Here is a 20,033-nt window from a genome sequence, read left to right as displayed (position 1 = left end):
ACTTTTTATTTATTCTACAATTTACACTGCATACTAATGAAAATCAATCAATAAGGCTTAGTTAATGTATAATGTTAAAAGAATGCTAATGTATATAAATACTAAAGAAGATAACAATTATGATAAGTTTCTGATTACTTGATAAGTTTCTGATAGTTAATGATAGTTTCTTTGCATCACCTATGTAAACAAGACCAAAATCTATTGTGTATGATGATAATTTTAACATTGGTAACCATATTTGCAAAATTAATTCCAAGTTCTAAAATCACATAAATTTAAGGATTTATTATGTTCATTCAAGCAGAACAAAAAAGAAAAATGATTAATACTTGATGTCGTTTATCAGAATGTATAATATGTAATGGTTCCCTTATTGTGATCTTTGAATCATGGAAATCTTGATCTGAACTTGTATTCATTATAGTTTGAATTAATTTCTCTTCTACAATACATGCTATTTTTACCTATAAAAAGAATGTTATTCAAAATTTGTATTTTTGCCAAAGGAAAAGATAAATTACTTCAATATATCCATTTGGATTTATGCATATAATTCCAGACTTAGATAGATCTGCTCCTCCATAAACTGATGTAGATTTGATATAAAATGGTTCATATGTTTCTAAAGCTATCTCTATTAGCTTGTTTTTAGTGTTGTACAAAAATAATGTTTTAGTTAGTCTAAGAAAAATAGATTAGGTGAAGAAATATTCTATTCTTTCAATAAGAATATTTATATTTTGTAATTTTACATACTCTAATCTTTTCCTTCGACTTCGCATTACTTTACTGGCACAACATATAAACGTTCTATCAAATTTAGAAATATTAAAATCTAATGTAGATTTAGTAATATTTGCAGTAACATCAATTTCTACAGGAGGAAAATAATTGCCACTCTGTCTAGCATAATAGTTATCTCTGTACCTATTATTATTATATAGTGTCATATAATTCACTGTAGATATTTTACATTGATTTGTATCATAAGTCAGTTATACAAACATATCATTTGGTGCAACTCGTAGAAATCCAAGAATTTTGCAAAAAAATTCTCCTTCAATACTTTCATTTGTTTCCATCATAGCTTTGTATCTTTCAAGTTGTATATCAATAATTAGGGAGGTATTACTTTTGGGTAGGATGAACATTTCTCTAGGGGTAACCTTGTAAGATACCAAAATGTTTTCTTTATTATTGATATGTTTCTTTATTGTTGATACAATATGTTTTTCTTAATATTTTAATAAGATCTAAATGTTTTTTTACCGTGCATATTTTTGTATCAATTAAACCATAGTAAGGAAGTATCGAAATTTGTACTTCAATGTCTTTCTTCTCTGCTATATTATTTGCATTGAAGCATATCTCATCTTTTGTATATTTACTTTCATTTTTTGAACATCTATTGGAGCTACTGGTGGTATACTGTTTGGAAATTTCACCATTACACATCCAGGATGAGGTCATGTGTGAGGATTCCCTAAGATAATTCAGAAAATGTAATTGTATATTTTTGATGACTATTACATTGCTATTGAGAATATTTACATGTAACTAGATGTTGTAATATCACTAGTGTTGCTGAATTCGCTAGAATCACATGTATGTAAGCCTTTTGAGTATGAATAGTGTTTTTCTAAGTGTATTTCACTATTAGTTTTCTGTTTATTATTTCTCAATTTTGATGCCAATTCGTCAGTAAATGGTGTATGAAAGCTAAATGCTATGTTAAAAGGCATTGATTCTAGAACTGGTTTGACTACAAATGTATGCCAGTCAATAATTATAGGCACCACGCTTGTATTTGTCAATGATATTTTTCTCTCATGTAGGCGACTACCTACAGCTACCATTCCATATCTACAAATATATTTTCTAAAATACTGAATTTGAATTTTTTAAAATAGAAAAATGTTGGATATACCTAATAATAGGTATACTAGATTCATTTCTATCGGAAATTGACAATGATATTGGCGATCCAACAACTTGTACACATATCCCTATAGTATACTGTGGTAAACCAGCAATATTTATTTCTAATTCATCCACATAATAACCCCATGTATCAGCAAAAACATAAATGTTTACAGGCATGGCTTTGAAAGGACCAATATCTGAATTTAAGGGATCAACATAGATTACCATACCTGATCCAGGTTGTTTTACTTTGTACAATGTGTCTTCTGTAAATAGAAGAGATTATCCCCAAAAATAACATATTTAGAATTTCATAATTTTACGAGTAGACAATATTCTACCTATTAATTCCTTCCGCCGACTAAAAACTCGTTTATAAATGAACCTAATCCGATCTTCTTGCGACTTCCATTTACATGAACACATGATGGGATAAAAGTTCTTTATACGAAGCCAATAATTAGTTGGAATCGAAGTCTCGTTTTTTATTATAAAAGTTTTCTTCTGCACTGAAGGTTCGAATTATTCGTTTCTTTGTAAATGTAAATATTTATTTTTTCATTTAGAGGAGTATATTTCCTTTCAAAATTTTAATCAAGATACCTGTTCTTAACGATAGACCTGGAAATTCTATTACAACAGGCTGTGTAACCGGTGGTAAGAATTTTTCGTGGAATGGTACAATGCTTCCAGAGGAAACCATATCTTGCAAATAATTGTCATTTTCTGTTATGTTGCTCATCTATAGTCATTAAGTCAAACATATATATTATACAATTACGATAGTAATATTTATGGTTTGATAAAAGTGCAAAAGCTTTCCACTACCTGAATGATTTCTGAAGTACGAGTACTTAGGAAGTGTTGTTCGCCTGATTCGTCAACTGCCACTTCTTGCATAGAAGGACCTGCTGAAGCATCTTTAAGAACCTCTCCTTGATCCAGATTCGTGTTCATTAGTTCTCGTTCCTCTCGCTTTTTGTACTTGTCTAATAATTTCTGCAAAGTTGTACATTAAGATTGATAATCCATTTGAATTACGCGTTTGAATTCCAAAATATTAGTATAATATTTTACATCACTGTTATTAGAAAATAATTTATACAATTTTCGTTCTTTTATGGATAGGATACAATAATAGTGGATTGGCTTTTTAATTTGTAGAAAATTAAAAATTTGAAATTTTTATCTAAAAAATTTTAAGCGTTTGAATGAAAAATTAAAAATGAAAATTTAAAAGTATGAAATTTTAGATTAAATAACTTAAGATTTAAAAAAATAAACCTTTGTATTCGGCATTTCTGAGCATATTTTTCATTTCTTTGTTTTTTCGTGTTGTGAAACTTTGAGGAAACATACTTTTAAAAAATTTAGAGCTTGTGTAATTTTATACTATATAATCACCAGTGATCTCTTTGTCTCCTTAGAATGGACATCCAAGTTGTTTGCCAGATTTGGATAGCCGAGCACAAAGGGTTAATAAATTAGAAAAAAGAATTATATATATTATATATTTACGATAAAATTATATAAATATTTATGATCTTCAAAATTATTAATTAAATGTACCATGTGCTGTCTAGATTTTCCCGCCATATCCAAAGCAAGTTTGAGACTATCTGTCCGCCACTTTACTTTAACAAAATTGTTCATTAATAATGGCGTATCGTCGTTTAGTGGAAAATAAAATATAACATAAAGTGATTCGATGAAACATTCGATGCCCAGCATTATTATCTTCCGTGAATCTCCCACAAAGCATGGTATAAATAACGATTGCACGATCCCCTAGAAATTATAAAAATAAATAGTAAACCAAATATTTTCACAAAATCAAATTTTTGAAAAATTAAACAAATATTTAACCTCTGAAACTGGTGTGATAGTTATTTCAATTTTTTTAGTGCCTCTAGCTAATACTTCTCCTTTTTCAGGACACACGCAAAGTTTCATCTTTGACGAATCTAAACCATTAACTTCACCCCACGAATAATTCAATGAGTCATCAGCGAGATTCTTTAATATTAAAATATAAGTTTCCTTGACACCGATGTATAGAGTCCTGTCACGCGTAATAATCTTAATAAGAAATATAAATCCTTTTAAGTAACATAAATTATCTTAAAATTACAAGCCTTGTCGGTCTAATGATACCCATGCTTATTATATGTTCTTGCCACAGTAGGTCGAATTGGTTTAGGTTTACTAAATCGTGATGATAAAATAATTCATCTGCTTCCTACAATGTACTAAATTTGTACAATTTTGCAAACACAATAAAGATGACGACAGAAATGAAAAATTAATGAAAGCCTTACTAACTGATACGTTGATGTTCCTTCTTCAAATTCTTCTAATATTTCCCCTATCATTTCTTCTTTGTCTTCTTCTTCTTTTTCTTCGTACTCTAATTGAGGATATTTGATATCTGACGGCACATCCAAGATATGTTTCAATATTTCTTCTGTTGTTCGATCACTGATCAATTAAAATACAATTTTAAATAGATACTGGACCTGGGTAATTGTAAATAATCTTCCTTTGTTTATGTTAAAATAAATAACGAAAGAATGATGATTATAGACTTTCTCACTCCCATGGGAGAAGTAGGAATTAATAATTAATGTAAACAAATTGCTTGCAATATAATAAATGATAATGCGAGGCTAATGGACACATGAGAGCTTCAAATCTCCAGATGTAAATTCAACATTAAAGTCGACGCACGTTTTATCCTCCTCATCCATCATGTATTGCAACCAAACTTCGACATCGGCGATCCAAATGTCTACAGACTAACAACGAGTATTCTTTTAAAAAAATATTTCTATTCTAATTGACAAGTTAGTAAAGAGAATAAAATGATTTTACAGCTGAACATTTTCGTCGTTTTGTGGTGCATTCTTTCGTTTGTAGATCCGTATTTTTTGATATTGCATCAACTGGTATATCTTCTACGTATAATCTAATATAATTCGATGAATGTCAAAGGCATTAATTTTCACAGTAACAACTCAATATTAATATTATTGTTCGTAACAATACTTTTTTTTGCCGTAAACTCACTGTAGAACAGCAAAATAATAATTTGGCTGTAAATCTTTATACTCAGCCGTTACTGTAAAATAGTGAACGGAAGTTGGAGCGAAAACTCCTTGGTCTGGATTAATGTGAAGCAGCTCTAAGGGAAAATAATTCTTTGTATGTATTTTGTGCATGTCAGTTTGCACGTTTCGTTTCATCCAGGAAAAATGCATGCTGATCTCACTATTTAAAAATAATCATACTGTATTTATTCAATTAACACTTACTAAACTAGCATTGTTTTATTATTAAATTTATGGTAACAAATATATGGTATACCTAATATTGCTTACAGCAATGATGCATTGCCCGATACCGTCAGGGGTATTGGTGCTCAGGTTTATATAGTAGTTCGCTTGATTATCAATATTTCTTTCCAATGGTGTTAATTTCATTAAATGCTGCAATTTTACTTATTTTAATTGTCACCTTCCATATTTAAATTAATCCTATTTTGAACCGAGTTTATAGTATAAATACTTTACTAAGCTGGATGAAATTGGACTCATATATTAATCCATCACCGATTATGTCTCTTTCCAGCAAGGTACAATTATCGCATAATATGTATAATTTTTCCACCTGACAAAAATGATAATAAAAGGTCAGGAGTGGATAAGCAAGTCGAAGAAAATTAACGATGCCGATATATTTTTATACGTATAGGGTAATGAATTATTTTCCATTTACATGAATTCCATAGCACTCTGGTGAGAAGTGCATATGAAAATCCAGTTCCTCGTTTGTGTTCAGTGCAAAATACGCAGGCCACACGGTAAAACAGGATAATTTTAAACTATTTTTGTCTGTGATATCCTAAAATAAAAAAATATACAATGGGAATGGAGAAAAAGATACTAAAGAAAATCTTTTTAAATAAGAAGATATTTAAGAAGAATTTTTTTTTTATGAAACGGATAGAAATAGGAAGTGATTTTACTATAATGTTCATAGAGAACCAGTCTGCCTCGCTCATTATGAAAAACCGGCCCTCTCCGCCGACGTTCTTGAATTTTATAAGTACATAAGCTTCTTCTCCTACAAAGGCTTTCTTACAGTCGAAAGTCATGCTTACAAAATTATCGCCTTCCGTCATCCAGGTAGATAAAGTTCCAGAGCTATTTAATGTAAAAGACTAAAAAATCAAAGTCACGATGACGTGTAAAACCATTACAACTGCTTTATCGTTATTTGAGCTAAAGATTTCTTGTCTCTAATATCAAGGTCAATGCAATATCGTTCAAGCTCTATCGATTCACTCTATCGTAAATAAAAAAAAAAGGAATGGAAAGATAAATAGTTCTAACAAGGGAAGTTACCCAAATGTATTATTGAAATAATAAAATAATTAAAATATCTTTATCTATGATTCAATAAATGATACTCAAAAGAATGACTTTGACGGTTGGTCCAGAAGAAGTCAAACATCAGTTATATAGATATTCTTATCGTTACTAAGAAATAGGATATCGTACTTCAAAACTATCGAATGACATTGCTATCTCTGGATGCCAAGCTTGATTCAACAATTCCGTGTATGTGTCCGAATATGTGAACAATATTTCTTCCGTCACGCAAGTTCCTATATAGAAAAAATATTTCAAAATATTTAATTATATCTCTTCAGTTCTTTTTACCTTGCATTTATACTTTATTTCTTTATTATTTTTCTACATCTAAGCAAATCAGGTTAACCCTTATGTACACATCCGGGTGCCCACCTGAATACATTTTCTGAAAATCTTTTGCTTTCCGACGAAAATCTTTTACAAACCTCTCGGTCCGTCGTGGTTTGAACCTTTTAAAGGCGAAATATCTATCCCATATCTTTCTTTTCGTTCTCAAGTCAACAAAATCTCGAAGATGGTATCCCGCTGGGGTAGCCATCCACATGTTATTTAACAATTAAGTTAGAAAAATTTACCAAATGTCCAGCTGGACAGATTGTAAAGTACAAATTAAATAATAAAAAAAAAAATGTATAAAGTTAAGGTTTAAGATCCGTGATAAAATAAGTTTATAATTCTGTGTTGAACAACGTTATGCATCTCGGCTATTGATATAAGGTTTAAATTGAAAGGTTTGCAACAATAAGGGGCAGTATGAAGTATAATATTATGTCCAAAAGTGCAGAAGTATATTGCTATAAATATTAGTTGATCATGAATGTATAGCATATTCGAAAGAGTAATTTGATTTTGAGTTTTGATCTACACAATTATATTGTCTATTCAATTATAAAGTGGAGTTACCTTCTTATTGTAGCATCTCCTTAAACTATATTCTTCATATCTATTGTATTATTATTTTGTAGTAATTTTTATACCCAACAAAATAGGAGGGTCTTTGTATCCGTGTAATCGGATAATCACCGAACTTCCATGTTGGACGTTTAACACCAATACTTCTTCTGGTGTATCAATATCGTCGCAACGGAACAGAATGATCAATCGCAGCTGCATTCCCGGCGGAACGATGCCTCTGTTCTCTACCACAGGCTGCACTATAACGCGGAACTTGGAACGATACGGTCTCCCTTCTATTTGAAATCTTGCTGGGATATTGCTGACATTTTGCAGTATAATTATTCTCTGCCATATAATAAAGTCGGTTACAAAATGGTCTTCGAATTTGTTATTTTCCACTCTCGCTTTAGTTTCAATCGAAAAAAGACGTTTAAGAAAAAAAATTATTTGGCGTAAAACTCATATGCATGCAAACTTATATCTTTTGGATGCATTTAAAAAAATTTGTTTTACCCACTGAATATTATAGCGAGTGGAATACTTCGGATATTTTGTATATTTCTGTGTATTAAATTTTATATTAAATTTTAAATATTCGTATCAATGCATAAAAATCATTAATCTATTAATAATAATTCTTCTGTATTTGTGTCACATTTAAGAAATGTTCTAATATAAAAAAATAAGATTTGATCGCAGCAAAATTAACCTTTCAAAAGTACAAACCAAGAAAGATCCTTAAAATTCACCAAATATAGTATTATAATTTATGCTATAATCAAACATAATATTTTACATTTCACGTCTTCATACGTGACGTGACATAATTATTAATATTTATTTCCTATAAAAAATTGAAAATATGTATCTTCCACACTTGATATCAGACATATAGGAAATCTTCAGGATAATGGGACGATTATTTTCGAAAAAAGGTATTCTAAATTCTTTTTCATTTCGTTGCACTGCCGAAGGATTAAATGGAAATTAGTCAAGACGAACCTTATACATCTTTTTCAATTTAAAATTACGAAATTGCACGTAATTCGTGTTGGCCACTAATATACTCCTTTGGGTATCAGATCTTAGTATACTTCTTTTCACTCGATTGTTCAAACCTGATCGTAGCTTGGAGTAAGACCTAGTTCGGAAGATTTAATACGAAGATTATGAAATTCAACGTTTTTAACCGTTATTTAATATATATACTTATTGACATAAAGTTTTGGTAACGATGTCACGTGTATCAATGGTTGCTTAAGTTTTGATTCTGGTTTTTGTCTTGATAATTCTATCAGTTTTCTGTATTCGTCCCAAATCTTCACTTTTGGTGGATCTATTGCTAACTCACTAGGATGTATGTCTAAAAAAGTTGTTGATTTTTTATATGTTAAATAATAACTTTATTAAGTATTCTACCTAAATCTGCTTCACATTCTTCAAAATCAACATCTTTAGATTTTAACTCGTCATATTTTAGTTTTAAGTCTTCCTGAACGCTACGTTTCAGCAGTTTAATGTCAGCTGGACAAGCATTTTGTAACCTATTTTTGTAGGTCTGTAAAAATCACGGACATTTGACTATTTTGGTTTCTCTATCAGTCAAAAATATGAAGATACTAACACAGAGCAGATAGGTCGATCTTTGTTGCAAAACCACGTTTTTTTGAGTAGTATTAATAAAACCATATGACATTTTCCAATTATCATTTCTGTATTGTACCGTATTTTCAAGTTTTCTTTGGACAGATTGAGTATATGTTTTGCTATCATTATCTTCCATCTGGATAAGACTCATTTTATGAAAAAAATTTGTTAATCAATCTTTAATTACGATTAACAAATGAAATCGCAAATGAATACATCGCATGCTTAGTTATTTAAATCTTTTTTGTGAGCGTTAAATAAAATTTGAACAAATATATACATGGTGATTAAGGAATAAATAATTAGAACACAGTAACGATTATGATGAAAAATAAATATGTAGATTAATTTTGACACTATGGTTTATTTGGAAACAATTTTTTATATAAAGGTTTAGAGAATGAAGATCTATGTACAAAAGGAGTACGTTAGTAAAATACTAGGATTTTATATTCCTGGCCGTACATCGTGCAAAATAGTTTCTTCTTATACCGAGATATAATTAAAAATCGGTCTCATTACGTGCAGTTCTTCCTCTTTTTATTTTATTGCAAGAGCAGACTGCTTATAATTAAACGCTTGAATCTAGTTTAACACTATTATAATTAATTATTATTTACGTTGACGAAAAAACGTCTGATTTCGTTTGACATAATTGCGATACAATCACAATAAGGTACACTTATTTATATTTATCGTAAATTGTATTTCGTAAATACAAAGAATTCATGTATCTTTCTTTGCTTTCTAAACCCATATACATACACATACATATGTATAATTATTTTAATACGCATAAACATTATATGCACGTATTTTTCATTGTTTCTCCTTCTCTGTTACATATATGACATTATAGATTACGCTTTGTACAGTCTATTAAATAAACAAGCGAGAGAGATCTCACAGATTCTCAACGTTGCCTATTTCTATAATACGTTCAACGAGACCTCCACCATCGTTCACACAAGTATTAATTCATCGTCTTAACATATAAAAAATTGGTACACTTTCGTTCTTGTCGTCAAAAGCACTATAGCGCAAAAAGCGATTAGCGTGTTTCGAAAAGCATCGTAATTACTCAACAGATATCTTGGACATTAATTGTACGTGTGTAATTATGTATCGAGCAACCTGAAAAGGAATGGGAGCTTGATAATAATGAGACGCGCATGATATTGCATTAAACAACACTGTATTTTTCTGTCCTTCTTTCATCTTCTCTCTTTTGTTTTAAAAGCCTTATAGATTTAAAAATTATGTGTTTATTTCCTTTTATAAGAGTGCACTTATTTTAATCTATTAGGAGTAAGCATACACAGTCCTTGAAACGCAAAAAAAAAGAAAAGAAATGAATTTTTGCGCTCGTGTAAATAATTTACAATGCACAAATTTAAATATTATTACGAATATTCGTGTTAGAATAGTACGATTTTAAAAATCAAAGAGTATTAAATTATAATTTATATGGATCCTGTGGTGAAGAAAGGTATATGTATTAGCACAGAGTGAAACTAGGTTCAAGTTTTATATAAAAAATCATCGCGATAGAAGTAGTCGAAATATTCGATTCTTTTCTCTTGTTTTACCTTTTTTCCCTTTTTTCCCTTTTTTAACTATATATTTACATTTTGAAATGCCGATTCATCTTTTGATAATTACCAATAAATTCCTCGCGACTTTTCTCTAAAACCTGACCAAATATAACGTGCTATATAAATTTGGACTTTGTATGCGAGGGAATAAAGGTCTTTATTAAAAGCCTATTATTGTGTGGAAAATATAAAACCCCAGATTATACTTCACTATCCTACAAATACAATGTTTAGTTCAAACGTGTAATGGATTTTCCTCAAAGATGCAATATGTTTTCCTTTCGCATTTACTCTCTTTCGCTCTCTCTCTCTCTCTCGCTCTCTCTTCACATTTATAAATTAAACGAATAAAAATTAAGATTCCAGCGGATTTGGGACACTGAAACATGAATTTCTAAAACATAATTATTTATCCATTAATCTATTATTCTAGATTTCTGTGTAATTATGATCCTGTTATTATTTTTCCTTTTTCTTCTTTTTACAATATACCAGCCATATGTTTTTTCTGTTCTTTTTTTTTCACATTGTATCTGTTTTCAGCTGGAAAAATTGTGAATAATTTCATTGCAATTGTACGAAGTAAATGTTCTTACATATATACAACCCACGATCATCCCTTAAGCGTACAACTTCCATTGTAAATTGTATAGTTCGATGCATAATCGTTTATTCATTTCGCATTTATTTCGTTTATTAATGTTAAGTGTCTCTTCACTTGCCGAGTCCGAGCGCAGCATACTGCTCTTCCGTTACTTCTGTCATCATTAGATTTCCGTCAGGTAAGAGTAAGACTACTCTTCTGGTTCCACCTAACATAATAATGCAATTAAATTTTAATAATATACCCCTTTACTTTAGTTTTCACTATCAATGTTTATTTCTCAATATATAGTTTAAAAAATTTGAAACGAATGTTTAAATTCGGTACATTACCTGGAGTAGGTTCTTCCGCTTGTACGACTTGAGCTACAACTTGGCCATGGCCATCACCATCTTCTTGTCCCTCCGTCACATCCGCCGTATTCGTGTTGTCCATGATAGACATTACCATTGGATTTTCAGTAGGTTCTGTACCACCTTCTTTTACATAGAACTGCGAAGCCAGATTTACTTGATCAGGTATTAATTGAGCTACAGCTTCCGCCACAGCGTGATCTAACGTTAAAACAGAGCCTTCATCTCCTTGTTGCTCTGTGGTAACATATACACATTGTTGCTCGCCATCGGCATCTCGAGTTACCAATAATGTCTGACCATCCTCAGCTTGACCAGCCACTTGATAAACAACACCATCCTCTCCAGTTATTGTTACCAAATTTGATGAATCTTCGGTTACCTTCCTCTCTTCCGGTATTTTTTCTTCAGTTTTTACATCGGTAGACGCGATTGCTATTGTGTTAGTCGAGGTAACAGTGGCTGTGGTTAATCCTGCTGCAATAGAGGATTCACTAGTTGGTGTCGCTTCTGCTAACGATGTTGTCGTGGTTGTGGCTGGTGTGGCCACGGCAGGAGCTGTATCATCCAAACAAGGAAGATCTGGTGCAGGAACAGATACATTCGTCAAATTGATTTGCGCTGGCTCGCTAGTCTGAACGATCGTTCCTGTCGTTCCACCGGGACTCATTTCGACTCTCATTATTCCACCACCCTCTGTAAGAGAATCAAGAGAAGGTAGAACCAATTCTGTAGTGGTGGTTGTAGCGGAGACGTCTATACTCTCTGATGTAGTTGTAGTGGTTTTAATGGTGGACAACGGAGTTCCCGTAGATTCAAGTTCAGGTTCTGGTTCAGCCGGTTGTTCGACGGGTTCACCATCCGGTCCAATGATACGGCCTGTCAATGGACAAAGAGTAAACGGCCTAGGTGGACTATCAGGCTCCGTAGTGGCAATGGTATCAGCTTCAGGAGGTGGAAGTTCCGGTTCAACATCGCTGCTACTCTCTTCGGAGCCTACCTCGTGGAACTCCATATGAAGTCCATCACCTTCCGCCAATTTACTTTCTTTCAGTTTGTTTCCTGGAGTGGCCGTCGCTGGTGTTTCAGCCAATTTCCCTCTGCCTCGACCGGCGGTAACACGAGCAGCTGCTAGAAGGCCGCGACCACCTGGTTTAACGATACCCGCTGCTTCTTGAGCTTTCCTTTTTGCCATTAATAACTTTTGCTGCGGTGATAATAATGACTGTGGCTTACCAACTACTGTTTTCGGAGACTGTTTAGCCTGTTGCACAGGGCTAGTTCCAGACTTTACCACTTGCTTCGGCTGTGGGCTAAGCACCGTAAACTTTGGTCTAACTTGAGTAACATTTCCAGGACTCACCGAGTTACTTTGCGTAGTTACAGCCGTCGTACGTTTTTGTAGTACCTGGCGTGTTTGCTGGGACTGAACTTGTTTCGGGGCTGGCGCCCTAACAGGTGTGCGAATGGTTGACCCAATTCCAAGTACGCTAGTTGGTGTCGTCGCACGCAGTGGAGGTCTGGGTAACAAAGGTCGACCGTCCGCACTGCGTTGGCCTGTAACAGGTCCAGGACGTATTCCTGTACTTATTCTTGGCTGCAAAGTTATGGGAGCCGGCACCGCGGTCACGACATGTATCTGCGGTAACTGTGTCGGATCTGGTTTCGGCTGGATCTTTATAGGTTCTGTTTTCTGTGTACCTCCTGCTTTACTCGTAACAGGCTTAGAAACTACTTTCATCTGCGTTACTACTTGACTTCCATCCATTTTAGAAACCACTTTTACCGGTGTTACAGAATTCGATTGCGATGCGGATATTACTTGCTTCCTTACTACGTTAGTATTATCTCGATTTTGAACCATCAAAACACCTTGTGTGGTTGGTGAACCTTTTACAGCCAATTTTCCGCTAGGGGACGAGTCCAACTTGATGATGCCATCTTTCCGTGACATTACGTAAACGCCGGATGTTAAATTTGGCATTTGCTTCGGGTCAACTTTAACAACTCCTTTGGCATTCGCAACTAAGACTGGTGGTTGGTTAGATTTTGCTCCTTCGGGAGATTGAAGTCCCAATGAAGTCGCAAGATCTGTAGACGAACCACTTGCTCTGTTAGACCCGTTTGATTGCGCATTGGCACGATTAAATGCGCGTTGAATCATATCACTTCGACCCAACAATTTTTCTTCTTCAGACTCTCCAGTCCAGTCGTCGTCACTACCTGTGTCGCCTTTAGTCCGTTTAGCAGCGCTGCTACCACCATCCTCGGAATCACTCTCGGAATAATCCATCTTTCTTTTCCCTAATACTAAACAAATTTCGGAATCTTAATATGTTTATAACATTTGTAGTGTATATATAATTCTTATGAAAGTCATTAATATAGACTATATTATAAAATACACGTACGGTCATTGTCTTCGTCTTTCATAGAACCGCACCACTGCTTCACTTGATCCATTGCTTTTGATTTACTTGATCGCATAGGTCGTCTACATACAGAAAATTTGTAATTTGAAGTGTTATTTTAACAAATATAGAGAACACACTGAAAATTGTAGAAATTGTAGGCAAAAAATAATTGCCTTACCCTACTTGACCTGCGGTACTTGGTCCAGGTTTAGCTTCAGCTTTTAGAATTGTTTTTTGTGCAGGATGGGCACCTCGACCTGCTGTCTTAGCAGTAGCCTGCTGTTGAGCTGCTTTCAATTCTTTTTTTTTAGCAAGATTTCTTTCAAATTCTTCTAATAAATGTTTACACGTAGCTACATGCTCAGCAGGCTCCCATCTATTATGTTCACTGTAATTATTCGCATTTTTATCTCCGAATATTTTTTATATCTTTCGTAATTTATTTTATTATCCTCCTATCTAAAAATGTACAGTTATATTATAAATTAAACTTACTGTCCAAAACCTTCCCATTTTAATAGATATTCCGAACATCTTTTTTTCGGGTTAAACCGTTTCGCTAAGATTTTTTCTACTACGTACTCTTCATCGCTTGAGTCGTCATCACCAGCTTTATTTGATTTGGTCTATGATAATAAATAAATTATTAGCTTTTTACATACGTTAAAGTTATTGAAATGTAACGATACTGACCTTGAGTTTTATTGTCGGTCTCAATTTTGGTTTTTCTTTCTTTTCTACTTCCTCGAAAGATTCATTACTTTTTTGATTCTTTGTTTCCGATGTTTTATTATCTTTTTTACCATCATCTTCCGGTTGTCCGTTTCTAATTACTTTACGGACTACAATCGGTTTTCCTATAACAATACAGAATACCTTAAATATATTGATCATTTAAATCAGAATAAAATTATTGCTTTTTTGATATGCACCTTCTGCATTAGTGGTTATTTGATTTTGCCTTGGTACATCCTGCATTTTTGCATTACTAATTTTTGTAAACGTTTGTATAGTTTTTCCAGCTGCAATCCAGGAATCTCTTATGTGTGTATCCATTTTGCACCATTTTTGATACAGTTTCCATGAGTTTGTTGAATCTCTATCTGAACTTTCCTGTTGGATTTGTGAATCTTTCCACAAAAGGAAAGCCCATACTTGTGCTTTTTGCTCATTCTATGAAAAGTTAAAATAAGATAGTGATATTCTTATTCCAGTGTTATTTCTCAATGCCGTCATGATTTAATAGTGATGTAAGCGTTACTAACATTACTATTTTCACGAAAATGAGAAACTTGGGTGCAAGCGCCTTCTTTTGTACGATGCTCTTGGAATTCTTCAATAAAATGGAAAACTGAATGGCACTGTCCACACACAAGAACATCTAATCTTCCCATCTCTTCTTGTGCAGCTAATAACATAATAAAATTTATTATTTTATGTTTGTAAATCAATCATAGTAATAAAGGTTGTAAAATAAATCTTTAAAAGAAGTTTCTTTTTATATTTTGGTCAATATGCCAGGGCTCTCACTTTTATGTACCAGTGATTAGTAACTTTTTATACTCATATAAATTATCCGTTATATCCGTTATGAAACTGTTCAAAAGAATACATGTCTACAGCTTTCAAATTTTAATAAATTTGATCTAACTATAATAAATTTAATTTGTTTAATATTTTATGTAATAATTAATTTTATTAAAAGTTTAAAATTATATTATTCATTTTTAATAAACTTACATATTTATACAATAGTTGTGTTTATAGCAGTAAAATAAACAAAGGCTTGTTGTTTGAGTAAGATATTACTAATAACAAATTGTAAATATTACCTTTAATAACAGTAGGATTACTACTAATGGCCGAAGGGCCATCGCCACCCTCCATTTTGTTCAATAATGTATTTAAGTTTCTATCCACAAGCTTCTTTTCTAAAAAAAATAACATTTTCTTTTAATTTCTACTGAGATTGTCCACTGAAAACTTTACTCATATTATATCAAGCATATAAGACAAAACAAGTAATTAATGACAATACATTAATAACAGATTGATTCAATTATTTAATAATTCTTTGAACATTATATTATAAATTTTAAATTCACGATTCAGTTATTATACACTAACATGAACATATATTATTTCTTCTCTACAAGTGAACTAAAATTTCAATAAGATACATATTTTAGATTAATTAACTAATTAGCACATAAAAGAATATAAAAATTAATTACATTAAAATATATATTGTGACAAATAATATCTATCCTCTGTATAATAAATAGACTGTGGGCCTTTATGCATTTTTATATTTTTATAAATATAATTGAAGACATGAAATTTAAATAAAAGTTTGTTGCTATCAGATATTATATCAAATATTATTTTCGATATTTTGCACCCTTAAATGTATTTTTGTATTTTACAACTTCCATAAATACATAAAAATATACAATCTAATAATAAATATTATGTAGCACTTATAACATGTATTAATTAGCAAATGCATCGATGAACCTTTACAAATAAATTTTTTAACAATTTATATAATAAATTCGTTGAATAAACCTATTTTCTTTAAACAAACAGTGTAAAAACATTATTAGATTGCTTCTGTAGCATATTCTAATTGAAGGAAAAAATGTCGTAACATTCAGAGTTCAAACTTTCGCGGGTGTCAGAAAAATTTATACGCAACATGCCGGTGGAAATCGAACTGCGAACATTTTTTAACAAGACACCACTGCCGTTGTTACGGCTAATTCGATGATCCACTCAACACACACTGCTATGTACAATAATTCCTGAATTATTCTCGCACGAATCGAAGCGTTATCACGAAGAAATATCTTACGGCGGGGTCTTTTTTATTTAAACTAAATGAATTCCCGCATAAATGGTAAGACGTCGAGAGGCACACAGCATGGAGTCATTGTAAACGCGGCCAGTGGCGTAAGTTACCAACGAATAAAACTCACAAATAAATTTGTTCTTGAAATAGTAACCAGTTCACTGTGAAAGATATGTACGATATAAACGATTATACTAATTGCTGACAACACGAGCGTTCAGAATTCACGGGAACATTTAGAAACGATTCCATCGCCGCTGCCGCCGCCGCCACAGACTCGTCCTCTGTCTATCATGAGCAAGCCGATGCTCGTCAAGATGGCTCTCGTCACGAAAACTCTCCCCGACTATTCACTTCCTGTCTACCCATGAATATTTTTTGAACACACTTAATGCCCATTACCGATTTCAATCCGATCGAGTGTTAAACCAATGATAACAACTTACACCCGGTAAACCGTGGAAAAATTAGATCTTCCCGATCTGGAAATAATTGCTGTTGCTGCACGAGATGGTATGAAAACAGTGATCGCGTCTGACGACAGTGGCGCCATGGCGCCTGCCCGCCACGGCAACAGCTCATCTTTTTGGCGGGAAAATGTTACTCGTTAATTTTCCTTTATCTTCTTTTGCAGGAGATACTTCATCTATAATTATATATTTTATGCTTGAAATATTATGCTCGAGTGTGATTATGAGGAAAAAAAGAAATTGTTTATAGAAAAGGGAATTTGTTTTATAGGATCCGTTGTCTAATTCAAATATGCCGCTTTTCTTCGTCAAACTCATCTATGTTCCGGCATTGGGTCGAGTATAGAAAAGGCAAGTTTATGTTAATTGATGTCAAGATTTGGTAAATAGTCATTGGTTATTACCGATTTATGAATTCTATATGCGATTAATTGTTCTTTAATTTAATTATAAATTAAAACTTAATACGCTAGAGCATTTTATTTATGTTTGATATGTTTCTTTCAATTTATGAGCAACTTAAAAAATATATTAATTCTTGTATTAAACCGAACGAAAGTTGTGTCCTGTATGAAGATTTTTTGTAAAAATTTATTATATTGTTTTGAGAATTTCTTTCTTTAAACTATAATTTTATTTTGTTAATATTTGCCAAGTATTAAGAGACGCGTTAATCTTTTCAAGCATACTATTGACATATAAGTTTTAATGTCAGCAATAATATAAACAACATTAACCTTATTTCTTCGAAAGATTGATTACAATCATCTAAAGTAAGCATTGTTCCAAATTTATTGGAAAGAAAGTTTGGAATATAATTTCTTAATTAAACAAATTGAATTTGATTATGGTATTTATTTCAGAAATTAAAAAATGGCTGATGAAGAAGAGGAGAAAGAGTATAGATGGGAGACTGGTTATGAAAAGACATGGTATTCATATTTTTTAAAGTACTTTAATGAGTTATTATATACAATTATTATATGTAAATAATTTCTTATACAGGGAAGCAATCAAAGAAGATGATCATGGATTGTTGGAAGCATCAGTTGCAGATATTATTCACAATGCCAAAAGAAAACGTCAAATGGAAAAGAAGGTTGGTGCCAGATTAGGGATGATGAGACACCTTTATGTAATTCTTGATGCTTCTGAATCAATGTCACTTCAAGATTTAAAACCAACTCGTTTTCTATGTTCCTTAAAGGTACCTATTGATACCTTTATATTATATTTGATACTATATAATCATATATGTCATTATATTTTGTTATAAATTAATTTTTTTAGCTGTTAGAAGATTTTATTGAAGAATTCTTTTATCAAAATCCTATAAGTCAGTTAGGAGTAATTATCACAAGGAATAAGAGAGCAGAAAAAGTAAGCGAATTAGCTGGAAATTCTAAAAAACATGTGAAGGTAAATTTTCTTAGACCATTGTTTAGATTTTTATTTTGATCTATAAGTACGTATTTTTATATATTTATAGGAAGTACAAAACATGCAACAAATTGCACCAGTAGGTGAACCTTCATTGCAAAACTCCATAGAGTTAGCTTTGAAGTCATTACGTCTCCTACCATCACATGCTAGCAAAGAAATACTTATAATAGTAGGAGCACTTACAACATGTGATCCGGGAGATATCAATGAAACTATACAAGTGTGTATTGTAAATTATAAGATGTAGTATGTAACACAAATTATACTAGAATGTTACATGTTAATTTTGGTTATAGAACATGAAGACAGATTCTGTCAGGTGCAGTGTGATAGGTTTGGCTGCTGAACTATATATTTGTAAAAGAATGGCAACAGCAACTGGTGGAGAGCATGGTGTTGCATTGGATGATAAACATTACAAGGAACAGTTAAATATGCACATAGATCCTCCTCCAGCTGCAACTAGGTTAGATGCTGCTCTTGTAAAAATGGGTTTCCCTCATCATGCATTACATTCTTCTGCAAATGATTCAGCTATGGCAGTTTGCATGTGGTAAATAATTTTTTAATTGTTAATTCATAAATAAAATGTTCTTTCAAAGGGAAGAAAATATATTTTTCTTTTACAGTCATGCAGAAAGTTCAGATGAATCTGTTAAACTTCTTAGTACAGGGTATCTCTGTCCTCAGTGTTTGAGCAAACATTGTGAACTTCCAGTAGAATGCAGAGCATGTGGATTAACATTGGTGTCTGCTCCACATTTAGCACGGTCCTATCATTATTTATTCCCTGTTGAATCTTTTAAGGAAGTTGTATTCAGTGGAACTCCTTCAACCTGTTATGGTTGTCAGAAGATATTATCTCAAAAAGATAAGAAGGTATAATCAATGCAACACAGCATGCTTTAATAAAAACAATATATAAATATAATTTGCAAAATATTAACTAGAACTGTATTTTTTTTCCAGGTATACATTTGTAATAAATGTAATGAAACATTTTGTTTAGACTGTGAAATATTTATTCATGAATCTTTACATACATGTCCTGGCTGTGCTACTAATCCAGATACATATCAAAAGTCCACAGATAGGAATTAATTTATTCAATGTATATAAAATAAAATTAACTACTTAACTATTTAAACTAACTAAGTATTTTAATAGAATATTGAACTTAAGACCAGTTTTGTAAACAATAAATTTTTATAATGTAGACCTGGTTCGTGATGCACGTACAAGAAATATTTCTTCTTATTAAAGAGGAATGAATCAATGAAAAGACAATAATAACATTAATGGAAGTTCGTTTTATTTTTTTCTTTATATTAACCACTACCTGTCAAATACTCTCTGTGTAATGAAGGAAGTTCTCGCAACTCATGTGTAAATACAATAAA

The 20,033-nt window shown here is 32.0% G+C and overlaps 5 protein-coding genes across 9 annotated transcripts; 1 reads left to right on the top strand and 4 right to left on the bottom strand.

The window, feature by feature from the left end:
* Positions 1-1,091: 1,091 nt before the first annotated feature.
* On the bottom strand, positions 1,092-4,378 carry LOC105665882. Its single transcript, XM_048407530.1, has 11 exons — positions 4,245-4,378; positions 4,062-4,165; positions 3,793-3,988; positions 3,496-3,714; positions 2,755-2,925; positions 2,530-2,668; positions 2,268-2,435; positions 1,931-2,192; positions 1,555-1,866; positions 1,241-1,486; positions 1,092-1,208 (listed from the first exon to the last, which is right to left on the bottom strand). Exons 1-11 carry the CDS (start codon positions 4,296-4,298, stop codon positions 1,121-1,123), a joined length of 1,959 nt encoding a protein of 652 aa, XP_048263487.1. The 5' UTR covers positions 4,299-4,378; the 3' UTR covers positions 1,092-1,120.
* Positions 4,379-4,986: 608 nt separating this feature from the next.
* LOC100649452 lies at positions 4,987-7,757 on the bottom strand. Its single transcript, XM_048407608.1, has 7 exons — positions 7,331-7,757; positions 6,486-6,592; positions 5,951-6,145; positions 5,701-5,826; positions 5,491-5,592; positions 5,290-5,411; positions 4,987-5,193 (listed from the first exon to the last, which is right to left on the bottom strand). Exons 1-7 carry the CDS (start codon positions 7,470-7,472, stop codon positions 4,989-4,991), a joined length of 999 nt encoding a protein of 332 aa, XP_048263565.1. The 5' UTR covers positions 7,473-7,757; the 3' UTR covers positions 4,987-4,988.
* A 346-nt stretch (positions 7,758-8,103) lies between these two features.
* On the bottom strand, positions 8,104-9,054 carry LOC125385461. The gene is made up of 4 exons (XM_048407607.1): positions 8,881-9,054; positions 8,676-8,814; positions 8,466-8,619; positions 8,104-8,397 (listed from the first exon to the last, which is right to left on the bottom strand). The coding sequence occupies exons 1-4, from the start codon at positions 9,052-9,054 to the stop codon at positions 8,244-8,246; spliced, it is 621 nt and encodes a 206-aa protein (XP_048263564.1). The 3' UTR covers positions 8,104-8,243.
* A 193-nt stretch (positions 9,055-9,247) lies between these two features.
* Positions 9,248-17,301, bottom strand: LOC100649808 (flocculation protein FLO11). Of its 4 annotated transcripts, XM_048407513.1 has the most exons (11): positions 16,848-17,073; positions 15,702-15,800; positions 15,135-15,277; positions 14,802-15,042; positions 14,563-14,726; positions 14,365-14,495; positions 14,048-14,257; positions 13,867-13,949; positions 12,692-13,765; positions 11,435-12,604; positions 9,248-11,310 (listed from the first exon to the last, which is right to left on the bottom strand). In XM_048407513.1, the coding sequence occupies exons 2-11, from the start codon at positions 15,754-15,756 to the stop codon at positions 11,213-11,215; spliced, it is 3,369 nt and encodes a 1,122-aa protein (XP_048263470.1). In that variant the 5' UTR covers positions 15,757-15,800; positions 16,848-17,073; the 3' UTR covers positions 9,248-11,212. The 4 variants fall into 4 exon arrangements, with proteins under 4 accessions (XP_048263470.1, XP_003396369.1, XP_048263468.1 ...); XM_003396321.4 differs by lacking the exon at positions 16,848-17,073 and adding an exon at positions 17,167-17,301 and having other exon boundaries at positions 11,435-13,765; XM_048407511.1 differs by having other exon boundaries at positions 11,435-13,765.
* LOC100649692 (general transcription factor IIH subunit 2) lies at positions 17,114-19,941 on the top strand. Of its 2 annotated transcripts, XM_012309964.3 has the most exons (9): positions 17,114-17,233; positions 17,355-17,541; positions 18,054-18,122; positions 18,196-18,397; positions 18,481-18,609; positions 18,680-18,853; positions 18,930-19,186; positions 19,263-19,512; positions 19,603-19,941. In XM_012309964.3, the coding sequence occupies exons 3-9, from the start codon at positions 18,064-18,066 to the stop codon at positions 19,732-19,734; spliced, it is 1,203 nt and encodes a 400-aa protein (XP_012165354.2). In that variant the 5' UTR covers positions 17,114-17,233; positions 17,355-17,541; positions 18,054-18,063; the 3' UTR covers positions 19,735-19,941. The 2 variants fall into 2 exon arrangements, with proteins under 2 accessions (XP_012165354.2, XP_048263480.1); XM_048407523.1 differs by lacking the exons at positions 17,114-17,233; positions 17,355-17,541 and adding an exon at positions 17,565-17,963.
* The last annotated feature ends 92 nt before the right edge of the window (positions 19,942-20,033 follow it).

Source organism: Bombus terrestris, chromosome 7, assembly GCF_910591885.1.
Source record: "Bombus terrestris chromosome 7, iyBomTerr1.2, whole genome shotgun sequence".
Lineage (NCBI taxonomy): Eukaryota > Metazoa > Arthropoda > Insecta > Hymenoptera > Apidae > Bombus > Bombus terrestris.
This window is presented reverse-complemented; position numbering and strand designations above follow the sequence as displayed.

Bases quoted from the DNA above. Each gene is read 5' to 3' on its own strand.
- LOC105665882 (XM_048407530.1), bottom strand. From the start codon at position 4,298: ATGATAGGGGAAATATTAGAAGAATTTGAAGAAGGAACATCAACGTAT. The intron at 4,166-4,244 runs GTAAGGCTTTCA...AGTACATTGTAG, and splicing joins GAACATCAACGTATCAGTTA to GAAGCAGATGAATTATTTTA. The intron at 1,209-1,240 runs AAGAAAAACATA...ACAATAAAGAAA, and splicing joins TTAGATCTTATTAAAATATT to CATATCAATAATAAAGAAAA.
- LOC100649452 (XM_048407608.1), bottom strand. From the start codon at position 7,472: ATGCAGCTGCGATTGATCATTCTGTTCCGTTGCGACGATATTGATACA. The intron at 5,593-5,700 runs GTAAATGGAAAA...CATTTTTGTCAG, and splicing joins CAGAGTGCTATGGAATTCAT to GTGGAAAAATTATACATATT. The intron at 5,412-5,490 runs GTATTTATACTA...GTAAAATTGCAG, and splicing joins ATTTCATCCAGCTTAGTAAA to CATTTAATGAAATTAACACC.
- LOC125385461 (XM_048407607.1), bottom strand. From the start codon at position 9,054: ATGAGTCTTATCCAGATGGAAGATAATGATAGCAAAACATATACTCAA. The intron at 8,815-8,880 runs GTTAGTATCTTC...TGATTTTTACAG, and splicing joins GATCGACCTATCTGCTCTGT to ACCTACAAAAATAGGTTACA. The intron at 8,620-8,675 runs GTAGAATACTTA...CAACTTTTTTAG, and splicing joins AGAATGTGAAGCAGATTTAG to ACATACATCCTAGTGAGTTA.
- LOC100649808 (XM_003396321.4), bottom strand. From the start codon at position 15,756: ATGGAGGGTGGCGATGGCCCTTCGGCCATTAGTAGTAATCCTACTGTT. The intron at 14,496-14,562 runs GTCAGTATCGTT...TTATTATCATAG, and splicing joins GACCGACAATAAAACTCAAG to ACCAAATCAAATAAAGCTGG. The intron at 13,950-14,047 runs GTAAGGCAATTA...TTCTGTATGTAG, and splicing joins AGTACCGCAGGTCAAGTAGG to ACGACCTATGCGATCAAGTA.
- LOC100649692 (XM_012309964.3), top strand. From the start codon at position 18,064: ATGGCTGATGAAGAAGAGGAGAAAGAGTATAGATGGGAGACTGGTTAT. The intron at 18,398-18,480 runs GTACCTATTGAT...TAATTTTTTTAG, and splicing joins GTTTTCTATGTTCCTTAAAG to CTGTTAGAAGATTTTATTGA. The intron at 18,610-18,679 runs GTAAATTTTCTT...ATATATTTATAG, and splicing joins ATTCTAAAAAACATGTGAAG to GAAGTACAAAACATGCAACA.